Source organism: Rhipicephalus microplus, chromosome 10, assembly GCF_043290135.1.
Source record: "Rhipicephalus microplus isolate Deutch F79 chromosome 10, USDA_Rmic, whole genome shotgun sequence".
In the NCBI taxonomy this organism is placed as follows: domain Eukaryota; kingdom Metazoa; phylum Arthropoda; class Arachnida; order Ixodida; family Ixodidae; genus Rhipicephalus; species Rhipicephalus microplus.
Window position 1 is genome coordinate 28096571 of NC_134709.1, and position 24016 is coordinate 28120586.

The following is a 24016-nucleotide window of genomic DNA, read 5'->3' on the forward strand; positions in this document are numbered from 1 at the left end:
GCAACGCTGTCTTCTGTTCTGAATGGTATTTAATCGTGGATTTTAAAGGCCCGACCGCACGTAGGTGTTGCAGCATATCAGCGCATACGGTTTCTGACGCGGCGCCACACCCTCTTTCATTGCAGAGAGAGAGGAGGCAGCTCCGCGCACACTCTCTCCATAGAGAAAAAACGCGGCGTCGAGAAAAAAAAGAAAAAAAAAACCGCGCTGACAGGCTTCAAGGCATACATGTGGTCGGGCCTTGAGGCTTTTCACGCCGGAACTGCAGTATAATTACGAGGCGCGACGTATAGTGGAAGCAGTCTCATTAAAACTTGACGACACGGGGGTTCTGTGACGTGCACCTATAGAATCTAGGCATTCCCTTTGACACTTTATCAGATCTTGTATAATGCCGCTTTTGTCGGTTCCCGCTTTTCATTAAAACACGTTTCCCGCTTCTTTTATGTGGTAATAGTGCGTGATTATATCCGGGTCCAAAGCTTTGATTGATTTATGGGGTTTGACGTCCCAAAACCACCATATGATTATGAGAGACGCCGTAGTGGAGGACTCCGGAAATTTTGACCACCTGGGGTTCTTTAACGTGCACCCAAATCTGAGCACACGGGCCTACGACATTTCCGCCTCCATCGGAAATGCAGCCGCCGCAGCCGGGATTTGAACCCGCGACCGGCGGGTCAGCAGCCGAGTACCTTAGCCACTAGACCACCGCGGCGGGGCCCGGGTCCAAAGCTGTCCACTGGCACTTTCAGAAACAACTGAACGTAATCGATGAGTCAATAAATGGTAATGAAAGAGTGAAACGCACAATACAGAATGAATGGGTGCTCATGCGCAAACAAAATTCATACGTCACACTGGCTCGGGCATCAGCTTACATTTATATATGACACTGACCACCCGATCGGCTAATGCAGTCAATACAATTGATCGATATGTGGGATTTAAATAATACGTGGGGTTTAACGTCCAAAAACCACCACGTGATTATGAGAGACGCCGTAGTGGAGGGCTCCGGAAATTTCGACCACCTGGGTTTTTTTTTTTAATGTGCATCCAAATCTGAGCACACGGGCCTACACAATTTCCGCCTCCATCTAAAATGCAGCCGCCAGCAGTCAATACAATCAACAGAGCATAATAATAACAAAGATAATTGATGGCGTTCTACGTCCCCAAAGCAGGATATATCTTTTCGAAACGCCATAGTGGCGAACTCTAGAAATTCGGAAACATCTAGCGTTTTTTTTTTTTTTTTGCCATGCACTTGGATCTAAGCACATGGGCCTTTTTAGCATTTCGCCTCAATCGAAAGGCGGCCTTAGCGGCCGGGATTCGATCCTGCGACCTTCGGTGATCGAAAAGACAAGAAGGAACGTGGATTTAACCTGCAAGTTGTCTTCGGCAGACGCATAAGGCACCACGTGTCTTATTTTCCCGCTCTTCTGGTCAGGTTTTTCTTACTTCTTTCCTTTCCTTAAAGCGTTTACATAACACACCAGGCGGATTTATAGCAATTTATAGCACGCGGTATAGAAACTTATAGCACACGGTAAGCGGATCGGAAGACCCTTGAGGGAATCGCTCGGTGTGGATTCGAGGGAAGCAATGTCGAAGCCTGCGGACACCGAATGGAAAATTGTTACTCAACCATACAGGCATCCCGGTAGCCTGCTTACTTCTTATATATTACGACGTCGTAAAAAAAAAAACGCACTGCCCCGAACTCTAGCACGTACAACGACCAAAAGCAGCCGGAACCGTTAGTTGCTGCGGGAATCGCAAGGCGAGGCGTAAGGAAAGTGCGAACCGTACAAAGAAAATGTAGGGAACGGGAGAGAAAGAAAAGTACCGCTCGTATCGAGGGAAAGAAGTAAATTCAAAGGCTCGTCTTCTTCGTTAGACACGGTATCAATGAGAAGTAACAGACAATGATATGCCCAAGTACAGCGTCTGATATGAGAAGTAATCGTAATGTTAAATGCGAGAAAAGAAAAGTGGAGGAAAAGACAACTTGCCGTCGGCAGTATCCGAACCTGCTATCTTCGAACCTGCGACCTACGACCCTGCAAGCATCGGACGCGTCATTCCGCCTCCGATGCTCGCAAGGTCGAATGCACGCGGCATGTTTTTAGACATTAGAGGTAGTACACATTATTTCTCGAATTCGTAAAAAAAAAAATATAGGGGATGCTATGAATTGCGAAGCACTGAATGTTAATCATAATAATAAAACCTGCGCTCGAGTTGGAAATTAAGTCAACTAATTATTTTATGTTAGTTTTCTTTTCGAATCAGTTTTAAAAGCGACAACTCATTATTACCTCAATATAGAGTTCCTCTGCGAAAACGACAGTTAAGGTAGGGATGTTCCCCTTCAAAGAAAAATTGTGTTCGCACAAACAAACAAAAAAAGAGCACCCGATAAACGCAGATCCACGTACGAACCATTCAAGATGAAACTATAATCGAAGCATTAAAGTTCCGTCGAGTTATTTGGCAAAAAAAAAGAAAAAAAAACGACGCGAAACAATACTGCATAGAAACGAAACTTTTTTGTCTGTTTTTTTTTTCGGTTTCATAGCAAGCCTACCACGCCTGCGCCACGAAGTGCGTCGCGTGTATTTCCGTTCAGAAGAGCAAATTGCGAAAGGCCCGCCTATCGCGAATGATAAAGGATTACCCATTTGTATATAGAAAGAGTCGAGGCAAGTGGCTCGTTTCCCGTCGCGTACGCCACCGGCGAACTCGTTCTTCCCGAACTTGACATTCAATGCATTTCGGAACTCTATTTTTTTTTTTTTTTTGCGAGCGTCGCGTACGTTTCCGTGTCGAAAAGCAGATCGTAGTTATGAGAGGGAAAAAGAAGAGAAAAGTGTGCCCCGTAACTGTCTGCATCTGTGTGCGACACCTCAACAGTAGCTCACAAGGGATGGGGGTGAGGAGGGATTAAAAGGATAGGATTAAAGGTATGGAGAGAGAGATGCGCTGGGACAGCGAGCGAGGACATGTCGAGGGGATAGGAGAGATAGGAAAGAAGAAAATGCGGTCACAGAAGTCCGAGGACGCGGCACCACTTGCGAGAGCTCTTGTCGGCGACAGGAGATGGCGCCCCTCCATGAGAGCTGATTGTGTGTAGAAAAGCAAATAACGCCATTGGTGCGCGCGGGCTGCATTCGTGGGCTGTACGGCCGACGACGTACGTGTACGGTGAAGTTGGGCACACGGACTCCCAACAATGGTTGCATTCGCCTTCGTGACCTTTACCCAGTGTATAGTGTGAGAATGCCAGGTGCACACGTTGTGCGTAGTTCTCTGCGAAATCCTACATGCAAGAGATTACAATGAGCTTTCACTACAGCCAAGACTGCGAACTCTGGAGAGTTGGTAATGCTTCGTCTTGGACGAATACCATGCGAAAAAATAAAAAGCAACAGAAACAATCGACTGAAGAAAGGCGTGACGAAACGCTTGTTGTGTGTGTCGCACAATCTTCGGCCGTTTTGTCCCTCTCTCCCTCCCTTTTTCTCTCGCTCTCTTTTCGTACACGCGCGCGTGTGTAGGCGTGTCTGTGTGCGTGTGCGTGCGCGCGCAAGATATCTCAATACTACGACTACCGTTGAGAGGCACCATGGTATAGCGACGGGTAGTTTACGAGTCTCGAACAATACGAATGGATGGGAACACTTTCGTCCACGTTCGAACGGCGGAACTTGCACACGTGCGGAGATCATTCGCATCTTTTTGGTACGTTCAGAATGGGACACTAATCACGTACTTCCGGCTCCGCATTAACTTCCGGCGCATCTATTCGGTACAAAGCATTGTCTCGAGATTAGCTTTCGCTGTTTAAAGAAAGAAAGAAAGAAAGAAAGAAAGAAAGAAAGAAAGAAAGAAAGAAAGAAAGAAAGAAAGAAAGAGAGTGAGAGTAGTCACTGGAACGGCTGAGTGGAACAACACTACGTATTGTCACTTGGCAGCGAGGATCCTGACTAACACCATGTTATGGGGGGAGGGGGCTTGTTCTGGTTGTTTCCTTTGATTTATTGATCGATCAGCACAAAGATGTTTGCTGACTGTCGATTAAAGTGAGGTTCGAGAAAATTAATCGCACTTCATGACAACAGCGGCACGCAGTGAAGACGTGTGATTAATTTCAATCCTTCTCCCCCCCCCCCTCTTACCTATGGACACAAATCCTTCCGACCCCACGCATGTAAGAAACGTGAGCAACCGGTGCTCGCTGATATAAAGCAAATCTGCCCGAATCACAGATCAAACATCGCACTATGCGGACGTAGAGGTGTAAACAGGCGCACAGACACGCGCACACAGTATACGAGACAGGGGAGTAAAAGGAGGATGGGGGGCTGTGCCCCCCGAAATTTTTCCATTTTGCTCGAGTATGCATATACTTTTTCGCCTTTGCTTGCGTATGCATATGCTTTTTCACTTCTGCACGCACAGATACAAGCGCACGCAACATAAAAAGAGCGGGGGGGGGGGGGGAGGTTCAACCATACATAAAGTAAATATGGTTGAACCCCTCCCCCTCAATACCCCGAAAAAGATTTCTCTCTACGCCCGTGGCACGGGGTCTGATACAATATACGAACCTCGGCGTTCGTACTTTTGGTCCGTACGTGCGTGTCCGCCTGTCTGCGATCCACCATCCACGCTTTCTGGGACAGGCGTGTGGTGCATAGTACACCATACTGCCACTAGGAGGCGTCTCTGCGTACAAAAATGCACTAGGAGGCGAACCTGCGTACCAGAAGGAATGCGTCGCGCAAGATCGCGACTGAAGCACCAGAGGGGAGAGCGGCCAAGGGACGGCCAGACGATATTGAACGTCGAAAGAATGAGAACTAGATATATAAATGAGAAGAAGAAGATAAAGGAGACAGACTGAAGACACACGTGTCCACCTCTCGCGCAGAAGCGGGGAGTTCGCGAACGCTGTTGCACGGGAGTTACTTAGCAACTTCTGGCACTCAAGTTATAGCAGACGACACACGGGAACGGCATCCGCCAGTGAATACCAACGAAAGAAACGACACAACCACGTCTATATTGATCGACGCCCCGAGTTCCCAACACAGGGGCGCTTAGCCTGGACACGGCCGCCTGGAACACGTAGTTCGCACGGTCCCCGCCAGGAGGCAAAGGAAAAGCGGCGACTGAGTGGTCGGGCTACTTGCTGCTGCGGAGGCCAACGCTATAAGTTCTGTCCCGCCGTCTCGCTAAATCCGTGCAGTGCGGCGAACGTTACGGCTGTCAAGAGAAAGCTCTGGCAAGCAGGAGCCACACGGCAGTCATTCGATCGCCCGAACCGTCCACAACAAACACCAACAATATGTAGCACAAACAGTCTAAAGCCAAAGTAATCTATAGCATGAGCAGATCATAAACATGATTAAGTCTGTAAACACGATCAGTCCAGAAGCATGAACTGCCTGGAGCGCAGTAAATGGATAGCATGAATAGTCCGTAATCACTATCAGACTCTGGCGCGACAACTTTTCTTCCTCGGTAACTGCGTTAATACACGAAATAATGACTGCGCCTTCGATATCCCTCAAGACACGACACGTTCGCAGAACCTCCTGTAGCCTAAACAAGTCAATAAACTTCAATACCAACAAACAAATGACCTGATCCTTGAAACCTCCCTATAAGCAGCCGTCAATCTCGCACATATAGGTAGATAATTTTTTTTTTCATGGCGCAGATTCCGGCCGTTTCGCCAAGCAAAGTGTTATTGCGTTCTTGGTATTGCTGAATGTCGATCGATCGATATGTGTGGCTTAACGTCCCAAAACCACCATATGATTATGAGAGACGCCTTGGTATAAGGCTCCGGAAATTCCGACAACCTGGGGTTATTTAACGTGCACCCAAATCCGAGCACACGGGCCTACAACATTTCCGCCTCCATCGGAAATGCAGCCACCGCTGCCGGGATTCGATCCCGCGACCTGCGGATCAGCAGCCGAGTACCTTAGCCACTAGACCACCGCGGCGGGGCGGTATTGCTGGAAGTCGAGTTTCACAGATAGCGGGTACCGTATATTCGCACGATTCTAACGCGGACTTGCTTCAGCAGATTTGCTTCAACTTAAAAAAAAAAATGTCTTTTAACACGAAAGTGTTTTATGCCGGGGTTCACAAAGACTTCAGTGACGTATTTCCGTCTCGGAAATGACGCCAAAAGTACTCATGGTCAGAAAGCAAAAAAAAAAGAAAGTTCCGTCAATTAGAGTCATACCCGCGACCTTTCAGTCCGCGGCGACAGGAACCGGGCACGCTGAGCCACAGCAGCATACAGTGGAAGTTTTACAAACGCGTCTCTTTTTTTTTTTCTGCAGAATGCGCAATTTTGTTGAAGCATCAAAGAAGTGTCTTTGCAAAAGCCTTATTTCTTGGAAACACAGTTTTTTTGTTTCATTTACTTCACTTCAACCTGATCGTATATTTTTTTAGTTGATTTCTTTCTTGTCTTTCTACTAACTGTCATGTTTTACGCTTATTTGTTTTTCTTCCGTTTATTCTCTTTTATTGGATGCAGATTCTTTCACAAAAAGCCCCTCAGACGATAGACTCATGGACGGATTTTTTTTTTTTGTGCCATTTACGCATATTCAGCTTTCTGTAATACTATAATGCACTTAAAGAAAAGAAGTTGCGTGCAGTACATAGACGGGCATGCATGCGATACTCACCGTTGTAGTGAGGGAAAGGTTTGGGGCCGACTGTCCCATGGTCGAGCTTCGCATACGGACCAAATTCGACTGCCCCGACGTCCCTGAAATCAATAAATAAAACAAGGTTTTATTACGCCGTTTCGACAGAGAGGAGAGGAACACGAAATCATTTCCAACTAATTCACATTATTCTCCGTACATAAACATCGGAACCTCCGAAGTGATTCCGTCGGCTATGTGCGTATTTCCCTGTGCCTGTAGTAGAGTTTCCTAGGCGGAAACCTCAGGTGCCTCGTGAAAGGCTAAAGTTGACAGTACACACGTGGACCGACGTCGGACGACTTCGATACGAGTGATGCAAAAAGGTGATAACATCATGTGATAACATCTCATTTCATTTCATTTTATTACCTTAAAGGTCCCCAGGGGGACATTACATAAGGGGTGGGGTTACAAAAAACGTACAAAAAAGCCATGAATTAGCTTGAAAAATGGCTTGTGACGCTATGCATAAATGTTGATGGACAGGCGATTGCTGCAATATGGTGGGGGAGGTCATTGCAGTCTTTTGCTGCACGAAGAAAAAATGAGGCAGCAAAAGTAACGGTGCGGGAACGTTGACGGGTAACTTGAAAGACATGGCCAATGCGATATGACCTGCGAAATGGGGAGGAAATGTAAGGTTCGATTGCAAGTGGACTGTGAAAAAGTTTATGAAACAAGCAAAGGGTGGCAATGCGGCAGCGGGAAGATCATAGGATATCGCATATAGCCGGGGCTAACGACCTTCAAATCACGTCACATTGTAGAGCAATGGAGTAATAGCGCGAAGGCAGACCCACAAGAGAGACGACACACAAGCGACGATAACAGCGCTTGTGTATCCTTGTCATCTCTCTTGTGGGTCTGCCCCCCCCCCCTTTGCGCTATTACTGCAATAAACCAACTCGCCCAAAATAAAAATTTGATGACGTCATGCCGTGGCATCATAGCTTGCTCAAAAGTGGGCTGATCACGGAGGCAACGCTAAAGCAGGTGACGAGCAGAAAGCCGAGTATGGTGCGATCACTGTCTGTACAATAATCAAGATTCAGCTGGGCAAGTCACTTGCCATGTTAGCATTTAACAACCCCGATTAAATTAAATATTCAGAATTAAATTAAATAACCAGTAATGAATGATTAGGAATAAATTAAATAATCAGGAATTAAATAATCAGGATTCAGCTGGGCAAGCCACTTGTAAGGTTAGAATCCAACTACATCGATCAATTAACATTAACTACATCGATTAAATTGTTTTTTTTAATAACACAGCCAGCAGGTCGCCAGTATCTGTGTTTCAATCTGGTCCAATTAAGGCCTGTATTTACGTGAAGAACAAAATGACAAATTTCGAAACAAGCACTCGACAACTATCGAAGGAGAATATTAAACTATAGAATTTCGTACCACAGGCCAGCGTACACGGTGTTCCAGTGACGTCACAGAAAGATCGGGAGGTATCTCCATCTACAGTTTGGAGCCGAAAACCTGAGAGGCCCCCCCGTGAAACCGGCAACGACGTCTGACTTCCTGACTAAGGATTCCATACACCTTTTGCCTACTTTGAAAGACCAAATAAATGTTTTATTCCATCTTCCCGAATAGGAATAGAGGGCGTGCTGCCACTTATGAGTGTGCATACACTTCTTCCCAGTTTGTCTACCAATGGGCCTTTTTCAGGACACTATAGCCTGCGCATGCGCAGCGGCGGTGACGTCACGTCCGCCATGTTTTTCGGGTGGGTCACTGGTTGGCGACATTTACGAATTATCCCGAAAAAAACCTGGCCACGAGATTTTCTACTGATCGGACAAGTTCGGAGGCCACTGACACTACCCTGTTTCCATTTCGGCTATCTTAATTGGAGGCGCTGTTCGCACCTGAAAAAAAGGACTATAGAATGTTTCCCAATTCCCCAAGTTTTCAAGCGTTCACGTGAGCAACCTTTCCCGGTCCAATTACTGATCCTCCCTGACTAGTCAATGACTCGTGGAAACGATCCCTCCAGCGCTGAAGAAGTCAGGGCACTGGCTTAAGCAACCCGAAGGTTGCGGGATGGAATCCCGTCCGCGGCGGCCATACTTCGAAGGCAGCGAAATGCCGGAGACCCGTGCCGTAGATTTAGGCACATGATAAACAACGTTACGTGGTCATATTTTCCGGAGCCCCCCCACTATGGCGTCCCTCGTTATCATATCGCGGTTTTAGGACGGAAAGCAAGCACGGAAACTTGGAGAGCTTAAGCAAGTCGCGGAAATACGGTACGAAAATACGGTACCACGAGGGTAGACTGATTGATTTGTGGGGTTTAACGTCCCAAAACCACTATTTGATTATGAGAGACGCCGTAGTGGAAGGCTCCAGAAATTTTGACCACCTGGGGTTCTTTAACGTGCACCCAAATCTGAGTACACGGGCCTACAACATTTCCGCCTCCATCGGAAATGCAGCCGCCATAGCCGGGATTTGATCCCGCGACCTGCGGGTCAGCAGCCGAGTACCTTAGCCACTAGGCCACCGTGGCGGGGCACGAGGGTAGCCTTCCTCATTTCTTGGACATTGGCATTGTGCTAGAAAAAGGCACCCAAACCACAAAAGATTGCTCAAACATTGCTGTGGGGTTGTCCCGCCTCAATGTTATACCGGTCCGCCTACGCATTCATGACAAAACATGTCCGGGGCACGCACTGTCACTAGAAAGGAAGTGCGCTGCCGTACTGCCTTACCGTATTTGCGTACCGTATTTCTGTAACTAGCTAAAACTCTATTTTAAAGCGACAGATAGTGAGAGCGAGGGAGAAAAAAAAACCACGGCATATCCACGAAAAGAATGGTGATGAGTGGGCGAAGCTCCAGGGGAACATTAACCCTCTTACATTCCCCACTCTTTTACGCAAAGACACGAAAACACGTATGTACAGTATGGGTATTCATCCGAATACCCATACCCATATGAATGTCCATATCAATACGGATATGGTTATCCGCATGGATATGGACATTCATATGGCTATCCATATGAATATCCAAATGGGCATCAATATTGATATGGATATCCATATGGATATGGATATCGATAGCGTGCCACGCCGACAGACAAGGTACGGATCGACCCTAAAGAGCTTCACCCGTAAAACTCGTCATTGAAAATGATAAAGGTGAACCATTCTCATCAAACGCAAAAACTGACCAGCCTTCCGCGACGGCGTCCCGCACGAGTGACGCAAAAAAAATAAGCACCGGGTGATGACGTGACCATACGACGTCATCGCGACGTCTCATGTCTCCAATATCTGGGACGTCGTAATGACGTCACCACGTGCCATCCTCACTCGGCCAAAAATGGGCCGATCACGGAGGCTATGTAAACGGCAGCCGATGTGCCTCCGATCCCGGAGACAATCTAAGCGCCGCGCGTTGCAGCTCCCACAGGCACTAGTGCCAAGGTTCTCGCTAGTATATTTCACTTTATTACCTTAAAGACCCCTTAGAGGGGGTATTACATTAGGAATGGGAAACATACAACAAATGTAATACATATGCAGGATGGGTATAAGTATCAACAGGGGTAACCAATACAGACATAATACATGTGTAGGATTAGTATACATATTAACAGGCGTAACACCTAGCCAAAAAAAGAAAGAAAAAAGAGAAGACATAGCGAGAACCAGTGGCACAAAAAGGAACAATGTAATGTATTCAAATTGAAAAGAAACCAGCGACATTTTTTGTATCCATAAGAAAGGATACGACTATGTGGACGGGTTACACGGCCGCCCTATTGGGTTCAGGCTTTGCCGTTTTCAATCTTTAAGAACTTCGCGAACAATAGACGGACGTAATAAAATGGTTGGGTCGCGTAATAAATGGTTGGTTCGCGTAATAAAATGGTTGGGTTGATGCCTTTGACGACGTTTTCTGACTTTATCCATTCACGTCAAAACATACGAAAGTAAAAAAAAAAAGCGAGCCTCGTCGGCACATTAGCGTCAACGGTGTTCGAAAAAGCGCAGAGCCCGTGACGCAGCCCTCCCTTAATCGATGGCCAGTCCGTTTTTCCGAACGGACGCAAAGTATTTTTCGCCTTTGACGTTCTAACGCGACGCGCTTTGTGCCAGCCACAGCTACTTTCTTCTGTCTCGAGAGCAGCCGTTCAGCATAACTGTTATCAGTTACAATCTTTCTTGCTCGTGAAGAAGCATCTGCCCACCGGCACGCCGTAGTCTCTGATCCTGCAATCAACGTAGAAGTGTGACGGTCGTACTTCAGATCGACACTTTGCGTGACAACTGTAAGTTAACAATAGGCAGCCCGACAGTACAAAAATTGAAAGGCCACAGAATAACAAGACCCATGTCTGGCCGTACACTGTGATAGACGGTAGATGGCGTACCGCTATAGGTGGCACGGACAAAGAGTTTGGCACGTGCTCGCGTGGTCTGCAAACTATGCGAAGTAGTCTGTATTACTGGTGTCACGGGGTCAATTTTGATCGCTTCGGCAGAACACGAGTTTGGCCTGGTTGGTGCATACTGTTCGATATCTTGACCACGGGCCCCGCCGCGGTGGTCTAGTGGCCAAGGGCTGCCGACCCGCAGGTCGCGGGATCGAATCCCAGCTGCGGCGGCCATTAAAGTTTTTGAAGGGTAGCAGATGTTTGCACCATTATTCCGCGAATGTTTGTTCCGCAATGTTTTATTTTATCTTCGCGCCACAAACAGCAAATTGCCTCTGTTGTTCAAAAGAGGCTGACAAAACTTTCATTCAAAACCAATGAAGGTAACCTTCTCGATTGCCAGAGGCGACGAGGGTTATTGTCTACACACTTCCCATCTGATTTATTTTGCCTCGCCGCTGTGGTCTAGTGGCAAAGGTACTCGGCTGCTGGCCCACAGGTCGCGGGATCTAATCCCGGCTGCATTTCCGATGGAGGCGGAAATTTTGTAGACCCGTGTGCTCAGATTTGGGTGCACGTTAAAGAACCCCAGGTGGTCGAAATTTCAGGAGCCCTCCACTATACGGCGTCTCTCAATCATATGGTGGTTTTAGAACGTGAAACCCCACATATAAATCAATCTTGACCGCAGCAAAAAAGACGAGACCAGAAGGAAGTGCGACGACAAGGTAGGGAAGCTTTCAAAAAGTTTTGAAATGACAATTCGGCGCCGCAGTTGCGCGCTGTAAAGACAGCGCCATGTGAAGCGCGGTTTCGGGGGACCAAGATTCTGGGTAGAAGCCAAGATCGAACAGCACGTGAGCCATTATAAGCATATTATTCTAGAAAAAAAAGCGGTGACAGTGTGAGGGACACTTCTAATAGATTATTTCTATAAGAAACGTTTTTTTTTTTCAATAATCAGCTGCCCCACTAGGCTGACAAGTGGATGAAACCACGTGTGCGCATGTCATAGCTCGCTATATATCGCTACGTCTTTCTATGAGTAAACGAGTTAAAAGTTCACTACCTGAGAAGTCGCACTTCCCTTTATTGTTCATCTTTTCTGTCCGGTATGTACGTCAAACAATTTCGATCACAATCCGTCCCGATCCGGATGGAACGCGATTGGCTTTCTTCACTGCGGGATGCGGCCGTCACTGCCTGAAATTTCGACCCCGATCGGGCTCAATCGCAATTAGCAAAGCATCACGTAACACGAGGTACAAGTGGGAAAGTTCCGAGTTGAAATACGGACACCCACACGGCGTATAACAACGGGGCCCGACACCACGCTTTGCCAAAACGAGACAGCATGCCGAGACACTCGGCGGATTTGGTGGTTGACGGTTTTTTCGTCCGCCATGTCCTCTTTTAGACAACCGATCAAGGCCCCCGTCCGCAAACTTCTCTAACAGTCTTCCAGTCTTTTACTTTTCTCACAATCTTTACTTCTCTCTCTCTCTGTCTCTTTTAATTTCTCCTTATCTTTGCAATAGTCAGCTACTGCTGAGGTGTCGCACTCTGATGCACAGTTGATTGATTAATTGATTAGTGGGGGTTTAACGTCCCAAAACCACCATATGATTATGAGACACGCCGTAGTGGAGGGTTCCGGAAATTTCGACCACCTGGGGTTCTTTAACATGCACCCAAATCTGAGCACACGGGCCTACAACATTTCCGCCTCCATCGGAAATGCAGCCGCCACAGCCGGGATTCGATCCCACAGCTTGCGGGTCAGCAGCCGAGTACCTTAGCTACTAGACCACCGTGGCGGGGCCTCCGATGCAGAGTGTTGCGGGGCTTAAGAAAACACTGCGCCCCCCCCCCCTGCACCCCGCATGCTTACGCGACGCTATACACCGCACACACGCGAGACACGCACCTTGTGTCAGCTTTCTTCTCTCTCTTTTTACACATGGCGAAACCTCGCCTCATTGCAACTTATGTCCTAGCACCAGAGCCGACTTCCAGCACATATTTCCGATTTGTCCAAACAAACCCAAGCCTCCGTGGCAAGGGCCAGAACACCAGGAGCGATGGGAGGCTGCTCTGCGGAGCTCGCAACCGGGTTTACAGCTCCGGACAGTGAGCTGGGCCAGAAGGGTCGCCGAAGCACAGCAGTGTCCGGCCACCTAGAGCGGCCCGAGGGCTCGTCGACATCCTGATTCCACTTCCCCAACCACACCCCCCCTCAAATGATTCCTTCGTGAATCAATAAAGTTGATTACCTACCTACCTCGAGCGCCGCTCCCGAACGCCGGCGAGAGAGCAAGAGGACCGCCGCCGGCGCCGTCCGGGTCCTGCCTCTCGGACTTCTCTGGACGTCGCCGTGCGAAGTGCGGCGCGACGAACGCGTCTCGCGACGCACGCGGGCACGTGTGAACGGGTCTTCTTCGTTCGGAACGCGTCGCGACATCGCGCACCGAGGCTGTGGGGCAGCAAGACACACGCCGTGGACACTTCGGTATCACCCACACCGACGAGCAGCCAGTCGCCGCTGCACCGCAACCGGTGACGTCTCAACGAAAAAGATCGAGTGAAAACGGGTGACGTCACCGGTATTCCGTGAGAAAAAGAGTGGAAACCAGCGCGGCAGGCGGCGCTTCGTCTGTCTACAATAGTTTTGAATAAACTTTCTCGTTGATAACGATGTAGTTTTTTTTTTGTGAATACTTCAACAGCTTTTCAACGCGCATTTCGAGCTTAATTTAGCTTCAGGGGCACATGACTTATTTCAGAAACGGGGACGTATCTAGAATATTTAGGGGGGGGGGGGGGAGGCCGGTTGATATGTGGGGTTTAACGTCCCAAAACCACCATATGATTATGAGAGACGCCGTAGTGGAGGGCGCCCCGGATATTTCGACCACCTGGGGTTCTTCAACGTGCACCCAAATCTGAGCACACGGGCCTACAACATTTCCGCCTCCATCGGAAATGCAGCCGCTGCAGCCGGGATTCGATCCCGCGACCTGCGGATCAGCAGCCGAGTACCTTAGCCACTAGACCACCACGGCGGGGCCTGCGATCAAGATGTCGAACAGTAAGCACCAACCAGGCCAAACTCATGTTCGGCTTAGACACTAGACCACCGCGGTGGGGCAAGTAAGGGGGGGGGGGGTCAACTACCTAGAATGTATGTTTGTCCGCGTGATCGTAATGTGCGTGATAATGTGCACGGCACCCGTGCAGATTAGATGCCGGACACGTGTGCTTCTAGATTAGCGGTCAACATTGTGAGCGTAAACAGAAAAAATATTCTGGGATCTGACGTGGGAAAAGCAAGATACGATACTACGGCAAGCCGCAGCTGGATGGGCTTTACTATTAATGGACACTTTTAGTTGGGTGTACGTAACGAGCCCACGTACGCAGCACTGCCACGGGAGGGAGCTGCGCATGTGCAGTACGTAACGCATCGATTCCAGAGATAAAAAAAAAATGCGGCGTGCGTAAACGTGACGAGGCGAAGCGTACGTAGCGCGACGCTCTCGCGATATCTCGATTGAAACGGGAACCAGATAACGAAACAGTAGCGACGGCGTCGACGGCAGAGAGCAACAAAGCCGGCCCAAACCGAGTATATTTTACTTTCACGGACGATGTTGCGCTGCTACCGCACGAGGGCGCTAAAAAAGCACCCAAAAAGCTGTTTTATTTCTAAGAACATACGTCTAGTTGAACCAAACGTATCTTGGTGCGATCGATACGGTCAACTAAAAGTGTCGCTGAGCGCTTCGCATGCAGCCTACGCAACGTGTCGTGCGACATACGTAGGATCGTTACGTACGCCCAACTAAATGTGTCTATTGCCCCGCCGCGGTGGTCTAGTGGCTAAGGTACTCGGCTGCTAACCCGCAGGTCGCGGGATCGAATCCCGGCTGCATTTCCGATGGAGGCGGAAACGTTGTAGGCCCGTGTGCTCAGATTTGTGTGCACGTTAAAGCACGCCAGGGGGTCGGAATTTCCGGAGCCCTCCACAACGGCGTCTTTCATAATCATATGGTGATTTTGGGACGTTAAACCCCACATATAAATCAAAAGTGTCTGTTCTTGACCGCCCCGAATCTTCAACGTGCTACGTAGTACACGGCCGTTCCGCCGCCGACCAACACGCTGAGGTAAATCAAACCCCCGAAATCGTTCTTCGCCCCAAGCCGTTATAAGCCCACTACGAAAGGTCGAAGTGGAATCGGCGCATGTGCTGCCGAAAACTGTTGCTCCCTCTCGCCAGTCTGCGGTGCGGCGCTGCTGTCAGCATGCGAAGTTTCAGCGCTGATGGTGGTGACCTTGACAAGCAGTTACCTGAAAACGAGGTGGCAAGTAGCAGTCGCCTAGACTGTATACGTTACCATTGTGTATTACTCCAATTATTGCTAGATGTTGCTTTCAGGCCGTTATTTTTTTTTTTCTTGGATAACGCACTTAGGCGCTTCGGGTCGCCCGCATGTAAATCGGGTTTTGTTCGTACGCATACAAAGATGTTTCCTCACTGAAAAAAAAAAAAAAACTTCTAATTTTCAACAGTCACGTTTCATGGGGCCACGAATGAATCTCCGATGCGTCAGTCTGGTGTGCTCCTCGTGTCAGTTTAGGATCTTGCATTTCGCCGTACTATCACTGGGACAAAATAATCACAGTTTCGCTTGTAAGGGCGAAGCAATGATTGCGATAGAAACAAATTGGAATGGTACAGGCAAGACTAGCCGCTAACTCCTTTATTATACTGTTTAGCTTAACTTCTTCAAACGCTATCGCACGAGAATACGCTCGCTCAATGGAGCGAAGCGGTTATAGGGCTGTCTGTCATATCAACACTAAGTGAGAGGTCAAAAAACAGCAGGCACAATGGTAGAAGCAACGCCGACTAAATTTCAAGGCCGAAAGGCTGCCGCAGTGACGTCAGAGGGTGGGGGCCCAGTTACGCCGCGAACGCGAAAGAAAGCCTGCGTTTCGTTCACGTTTTAGGAGTACCAACGCTCCCGCTCTACCAGCTGCTGCGGCTAGATTGGGCCGAATAAAAGATGTGGAAAAAAAGTCTTACTGAGCATGCTCAGTTGGGAAACTGGGCCCCCAACCTCTGACGTCACTGCGGCAGCCTTTCGGCCTTGAAATTTAGTCGGCGTTGGTAGAAGCCATCTACTGATGTCTAGAGATAACGCGCGCGCTCTTTTTGATCAATGACTATGTCACTGACTCGACGCAAGCTCCAACCGACACCCTTCCATACTATTTCGCTAGGCGAAAAGAATGGCAAGGCGTTTCCTCTCTGCCTCCTGTGGAGCCATCGACAGCAGCCGTGGAACGCGAGGCGACCTAATCGCATGCGCCCTCCGGGCGACGGAGCTGACCGGCTTGTTTCATATCCGCTTCAGTCGTTCTCGTAAACAGAACTGTTCACTCCAACTTAGAACAAATGCGGCAAGGGGCAGTGTCATCGGTTTGGAATATATATGGAACATGACGGCGACGGCGAAAGTTCGCGGAAAGTGTCCGTATAGTTGCTACGGTGCTGAAACGCGGTACACGATACACGAGCACTCGCCTGTGGCCAGCGCTCCCGCGCAGAAGGATGCCGTGCACGACGAGCTGAGCAGCTGCCCGAGCTGCCCGCCTCCGGCGATGCCCACACCGTGCAGCAGCAGCGAAGTGGCGTGGTGGTAGTGGTGGTGGGCAGAGAGCGCCGCCGACGGAGGCATGCACGCCAGGGACTCCCGCCGCCGCCGCTCGGTGGTGCAGCGACTGCGGTGGGCAGCGTGCTGCTGACGGGGTCCCAGCGGGCTCCAGCCGGGACTCAAGTCGCAGCCGCCCGACGAAGTCTCGTCGGCGGCCGCCAGGCGCCGCGGCGAGCAGTTGGGAGGCGTCCGAGAGAGGAAAGCGCCCGGTCCACCCCCCAGTCCACCGCCAGGTGACGTGGATGACGAATCCAACTGCACAAAGGGAAGCGCAAACAACATGAGATAACGCCTGGGAAAAGGCGACAGGTAAATTACAGGGAAAACACAATATGTCCGCACCCTCTCCTTAGGGTAAAAGCGCCTATAGTATAATCCCCGTATTCAAGAACGCTCCTTGACTTGAACTTCACTTTCCGCCCCGCCGCGGTGGTCTAGTGGCTAAGGTACTCGGCTGCTGACCCGCAGGTCGCGGGTTCGATTCCCCGCTGCGGCGGCTGCATTTCCGATGGAGGCGGAAATGTTGTAGGCCCGTGTACTCAGATTTGGGTGCACGTTAAAGAACCCCAGGTGGTCAAAATTTCCGGAGCCCTCCACTACGGCGTCTCTCGTAATCAAATGGTGGTTTTGGGACGTTAAACCCCACAAATCGAATTGAACTTCACTTTACACCACCTTCTGTGCAGCACAAACGCATTTCAAACGCGCTGCGTTGAAGGCAGTGCCAAGTCCAGTTCAAGTCAAGAAGCGTTTCCGAATACAGGGGTAAGCGACTAAGTTATTTTTTTTTTCTTACACCATTGTCTTGGCGTAGTTCACGCGCTTCATGCGCATATCATATCATGCGCTTAATAGCGCTACTCCACTAGACTGAAACAAGAGAATGTTCATAAGACGGACAACCCAGCGATTCCATTGGCACTTGCCACCATCTCGGCAATACCACACTTGCCGATACAGTGGCGCCTTCTCTTGGGCGTCGTGGGTACCAACCTGATGATTTCAAAGCGTCTTTCGCGATTCAAAGTAAATTGTTGCGACAAACTCTCAGTTGAATCTGCAGTTTCCACTATTTAAGGCGTTGTTATATTCACTTTGAACTGGTTTTGAGCACCGCTAGCCTTAAATGTTTTAGGCCTACAGCATTTTCGATGGAGGCTAAAATGCCGTAGGCCCATGTGCTCAGATTTCGGGGCACGTTAAAGAACCTCAGGTGGTCGAAATTTTCCGAACCCTCCACTGCGTCGTCTCTCATAATCATATGGTGGTTTTGCGGCGTTAAATCCCACGTACCAATCACGTTTTGGGCCCGTATAGACCACTGAGCGACTATGCAACACAAGACAGTCAATGGGCGACAAGTGAGGCCTCGAAAGTTTTGCTTACGTAAAAGGTTACCACACAGTGCATAAGGGAACATGAAGCGCTTAAATATGCTTGGAACACTGCGTCGTTGTAGCCAGAGTTTCTGCAAGCGGACGCCTCCAATCCTTGGCCACATGTTCCCATGGATTTCGCGTCACAGCGTAGAAGCGTAGGATAAAACGCTGTAGAACAAACACAGACTGAGTGTGGCTTGCAAGTTGTCGGTACCAAACCAAGCTGCGTATTCAGGCGTCGCTTTCCGGAGAGTGTATACATGTTAACGACGGTGTTTAGCGATGCTGAAAACCCCTAATTCACCCGAGGGTGTGAGACCAAGCTACAAAACGTATACCGACATGGGCTAATACAAGCCTTATCCCGGGCTCGACTCCTGAATCGGGAGGAAGATCTCTTTAACTAAAAAACTTATTTCAGAGGAGACCTATGCTGGTTTCCTTAATCGATTTGTATTTAACTTGGTTGAATTATTAATCAAGTTATTCATTATTTATTATTATTATTATTATTATTATTATTATTATTATTATTATTATTATTATTTATCTAATCATCGTTTCACAGCCCCGTTACGAAGGACTTTATTTGTTTTAGGGGCGAAGCTCCTTAGGGCGTGGGCTGTGCGTCCCCTGTAGCCTGTATGTAGCCACCTGTAGTTTAGTTCTTGCAGTGTTCACTAGATGGCGGTACCGTCCCCTGTATGTAGCCACCTCTAGTTTAGTTCTTGCAGTGTTCACTAGATGGCGGTACCGTCTCCTGTATGTAGCCACCTCTCGTTTAGTTCTTGTAGTGTTTACTAGATGGTGGTACTTAAAGCTGGTGATGAAAAGATGCAAGATGTTATAAACTAGAAAGCGGTACTTGTAGTTGATGAAAGACGCGAGATCTTATAAAATAAGAATGATGTCACATATGGCGCGTGTCATTGGTTGAAGGCAATCGTTCGATTTAGTGCGGCGACGTACGCTAGGGGGAGCGTTGTAATAAAATCCGTTCGCTGTTGGCGCGCGGTCGGAGTCGCCGGATGGATAAGGCTGCACAGCGGAGAGAGCGCAAGGCGGCAGCAGCGCGCGCTCGCAGACAGAATCCCGATGTGCGAGCGCGCGAGGCAAGGGACATCGCAAGCCATCCATCGTCTAAGAACAAATAAAAGTTGATTTGTGTATGCACACACACAGCGTTTCTCACGTCTTTACATGATGGTCGACTGGGCGAATTACACGGAAGATTCACAGTTTACCGATGAATCCCTCCGGAGCTTCGCCCATTCATCATCATTCACCCCGTGAATATGCCGTAATTTTTTTTATTTTCATGAGCAACTACTGTTTTTACACTTAAACATTCTGTAAAAGGGCAATACGGTCAAAATTAAAATGAGAAGAAATGCTCGCTGCGAAATTCCGCCTAGCGGAGAACCGCGCAACTAATTTTCACGTAAACACGCACCGGTCCTTCTTCAAAGCAAAGCAGAAGGGGCTTGTGCAATGCGCATCGAAAGACGCATCGGATTCTGTCCTCGAAAACCCCCTACCTCGAAAAAAAAATATAAGATGGAACTTTCGCTGCACGCAGTAGATTGTTTTAATCAAAGCGCAGGTGTAGTCTGACTTTAATAAGCGACTCCACTCGAATACGATCTTGAGTGAGCACGCGGGCGCAAAAGAAAAAAAAGAAGTACGGCGCCAGATTACTTGGAACGCCCTCTAGACATTGTTCGAGCCGCACTCGAATACGCCAGAAATCTTCGAATCGCGCAAACCCGATTTAATGAAGGGATTACGAACACAAACGGCATTCGGTTTTGCAGGCCAGCGGCGCGCGGAATCGGGCGCGCGATGAAAAGGTGGCTTGTGTTATCTAAGGCGTCAGGGAAACCGACGGGGGTGCAGGCTTACTCTACGTGCTTCAAGCCCGAACGTAAATATATAATAGAGAGTTTTAGTACTGCGTACGTGGCGGCGTTGCGTACGTAAGGACGCCACGTTCTGCGTAGTGCGCATGCGCAGACCGCAACGCGCACGTATCGCGTTACGTACGCAGCCGCTACGTACGCACGCATGAGATGCGTGCGTGCGCACGTATGAGGTGATCGCGGCGCTCTCGAACAAGTTCGCGACAGCGCGAGACTTCGTTTTGCAAAATGGCGGCATCGAAGGCAAGCACCGACCGGCTCTGTGGCTTAAAATATGGCCATAATCTGGCTATAACACTTGGATTGGCTCACATTGGCTGTCAACAACACGCGCTTCTATTTTGATCTACCAGATGGCGCAACACGCTTCACGCTCGTTACGTACGCGGGTACTACGGCGTACTAAAAGCCGATTAGTGGCAAAGGACGCCACGTAACGCAAGGCGCTTGCGTGATGCGCACGTAGCACCATTCCGCAGTACTAAAACTCTCTATTATAAAGAGTGAAGCGAACCGTGACGATAGGGAGACATTGGGTGCATGGCGTGTACTCCGTGTGGCGAAGCAAACTTTACCGGCTTCTCGCTGCAGCGAAGCCGCTGCCGGAGTTATTCAACGAGGTGGCTCGGCGCGGAAGACCCACACTAACCAATCCCTTAACGTGTGGCTGACGAAGGCGTCACGCCGCTAATCTTGAATCGGCGGTCCTTGTTCTCGAGCCCCACGGCGACAGCATCCGCCCCTTAATCACCAGTCTTCCGCTATACGCGCAGCGCCACGTCGTCGTGTTGCGTAATAGACGTTGTATGAACAAGGAGTCCTCATATCAGACAGGCAGGCAACGTTTTAAAGGGCGAAGCTGTTGTATTAAAAGGTCCCGTATGATCATTCGCGAGTTACTCTTTTAATGGGAGTTGACAAAGATGAAAAGGCTCTTCTCTTTGCTTTTTTTCTTTTCTCTTTCTGTCTGCCCTTTCAATCTATTTTCTTATCTCTCTCTTTTTTTCTTCTTTCTATAAGTTTTTTCTGTCTAATTTGGTGTCTGTTTTGTTTTTTCAAATTTCTGTCACTCCGTCTTTGTTTCTTTCGCTGTCCCAGTCTTTCTATCTCATTTTCTATTTTTTCACCCCCCTTTTTTTACACAATTTTCTGCCTGCTTCCATCTTTTTCTCTCCGTGTATACTTGTTTCTTTTTCCTTCTATCTGTTTTACTTTCGTTTTTTCTGCTCTCAGACTATTTGCACTTGTTCGCTCGCCCATAAAAGTTATCGCATCCCACGCCGGACAAATCGGCGCACGCGTTCTGGGAGCGATTCAGAAGATGAAGGGGACCAAGATAGCGCGTACCGGTTGACGATGATGATACTTTTTTTTTCGACTGACAGACTCCTACCGAGCTTAAAGCGCTCTACTGTTACAACAGTAAGCTCGAAATTCGACGCTTCCCAATCGACACCCGGAGCGATTGGAAAGCATGCGATTACAGTTCACAACGGTACATTGATATCATTCGCAGCATGATTTCGCAGAAAACAAAGATGACTAAATAGAAAACACGCACCCACGCGCGCACGGCCACTTTTTGCTAACAGTCGCTCTGTTGCATGACAAATATGTCTTACTAAATGCACGCTTTACAAGAGACAAAAAAAAAAGAATAGCTATGTTGCATGACAAGCATGTCTTACTGGTATGCACGCTTTACAAGAGACAAAATAACAATTGCTCAGTTGCACAAGTGTGTCTTACTAGTATGCACAATTTGCAAGAGACAATTAAAAAAAAACAATAACTCTGTTGCATGACAAGCATGTCTTATTGGTATGCACGCTTTACAAAAGACAAAAATAACAATCGCTCTGTTGCATGACAAGTATGTCTTACTGGTGCGCACGCTTTACAAAAAACATAAAAACACTTGCTGTGTTTAATGACAAGTATGTCTTACTGGTGTGCACGTTTTACAAAACACATAAAAACTTGCTCTGTTGCATGAAAAGTATGTCTTAGTGGTATGCAAGCTTTAAAGGGCACAGTAAAAAAAAAACCATGGCTCTGTTGCATGATAACCATGTCTTACTGGTATGCACTCTTTACAAAAGACAATAAAAAAAACAATGGCTCTGTTGCATGACAACTATGTCTTACTGGTAAGCACGCTTTACAGGAGACAAAAATCTACAGGTTGGGCTGCCGCAATCATTGACGTGATGTAGCCACATACGCGGACACACACTGAATGACACGTGTGTAAACATACGAATGGGCTAGACAATGACAAGTGGTACCTGTCACTCTCGTGTAAACCCAAGACAGTCACGCTTAGTCATCAACCAGTCGGGCCACTTTTAAAGCACCAGCGCACTCATCGCGACGAGCTACAAGGGCAAGAGGCCCCCGCACGAGCGAGCGGGACACCGCCACATTGAGTCACGACTTCGACCACCGAGAGGCACGAACACAATGCCACCGAATAGCCTGGCCACTATGCGCCGGTAAAAGACGGGATGTCCAATCATGCTAACTACCACTCGGCGACGCAAAATCAGTGTGGCGCGCGCGTGCGCAAGTTTTTTTTAGGATTAATGCTGCACTCAATGAACGTGAAGGAACCTCCGTTTATGTAATACCGTATGAGCGCGGAATAGAACTGAGAAAATGACGGTGGAAGAAGATGAACGTGGTGGAATTTTTAGAACGCGCCATAGCCTAAACTTTATTGAGAACATCTGACGGATTTTATGAATAGTCCCTTCGGTCACGGCACTCACAAGAGTGTACGCGAACCTCTACAGGCACGCCACAAGCCGACTGTTTCTTCAAAATGCCCGAAACTATGTCTGCACGTTCCTGCAGGCGTCTTGAGCGGACAACTAGCGATAAACTAATTTCATTGTGCCGCGTATAGTTGCAGAGGATGACTTTGCCGCAGACACTGCCATGTTCGACGATCGTTCAATGTGCCACGTTCCGGGACCAACGTGGAAAGTATTTTTTTTTCTGCACTCGCAACAAATAAAACAAAAACACAACCAAACCATGCATGCATTTCGGGCCTAATAGATGATCCTTTTTGTGCAAATACCAAAGCTTACTGGTAGCATAAATAAATAATTATTTACACACCCATTAACTTTAATCACCGCCACTCACACAAAACAACACATTCCTTTATTTTCTTTTTCTTGGGATATAATACTGAATGCTATGCGATTTTCGCGCGTTTCTGACTGCCCATATTAATTCTTGACTTAAGGGGGTAGGGATTCACACTCAATCAAGTATCACCTCTAGCTGTGCATACCAGCAAAATAAACTTGAAATGAGACTAGTGTAAGCGGGAAGACCCTTCGAGATAACGCATGCCAGCATTGCTTCTTCGCTATAGTTTCTGCGCACTTGGAGTCTCACGGACTGCCCCAGCTTCCCGCATCCTAGCCATGTAAAGTTTCTCTGCAAAAAGGCAATTCGGACGAATTTCATTACTCGACATTCTCGCTGTGAGAAGGAGAAACCCTTAACACGACTTCACCCTTGCGACTCGCGAGTTGTGAAATTCAGAGGGGACAGTGAGGTGTTAACCATAAAGAAAAAAAACAGCTCATATACAAAAGCTGCTCCGGCACGGTAACGCAAAATCTCGTTTCGAACCTCGGTGTGCGCCGTATTTCGCGTGTCAATACTCGCAACGTGGCATGCACAACAGAGTGGCAATTTGAGGCTGCACGAATTACACAGAGTCGCGGAGCGAAAAAAAGAAGAAAGAGAAATACGTCACAATGCACACAAAATTCGCGAACCGTCTCTGACAGGGAGGGGCCTGACTGACTTCGTTAGGCGCCCATCTC

General features: G+C 48.4%; 1 protein-coding gene across 4 annotated transcripts in view; it reads right to left on the minus strand.

Annotated features, from left to right (window-relative positions):
- The window catches only part of LOC119181309 (microtubule-associated serine/threonine (MAST) protein kinase dop), a 259056-nt gene that overhangs the window by 110749 nt on the left and 124291 nt on the right, over nucleotides 1–24016 (minus strand). For 3 of the 4 annotated variants that reach the window (XM_075875311.1, XM_075875310.1, XM_075875312.1), the window contains exons 2-3: nucleotides 16741–17125; nucleotides 6726–6808 (exon numbers count right to left, since the gene is read on the minus strand). In XM_075875311.1, coding sequence (XP_075731426.1) covers nucleotides 6726–6808; nucleotides 16741–17125 — 468 coding nt within the window. Of the gene's footprint in view, nucleotides 1–6725; nucleotides 6809–13427; nucleotides 13628–16740; nucleotides 17126–24016 lie in introns of those variants that run through there. The other variant, XM_075875313.1, reaches the window with a different exon arrangement.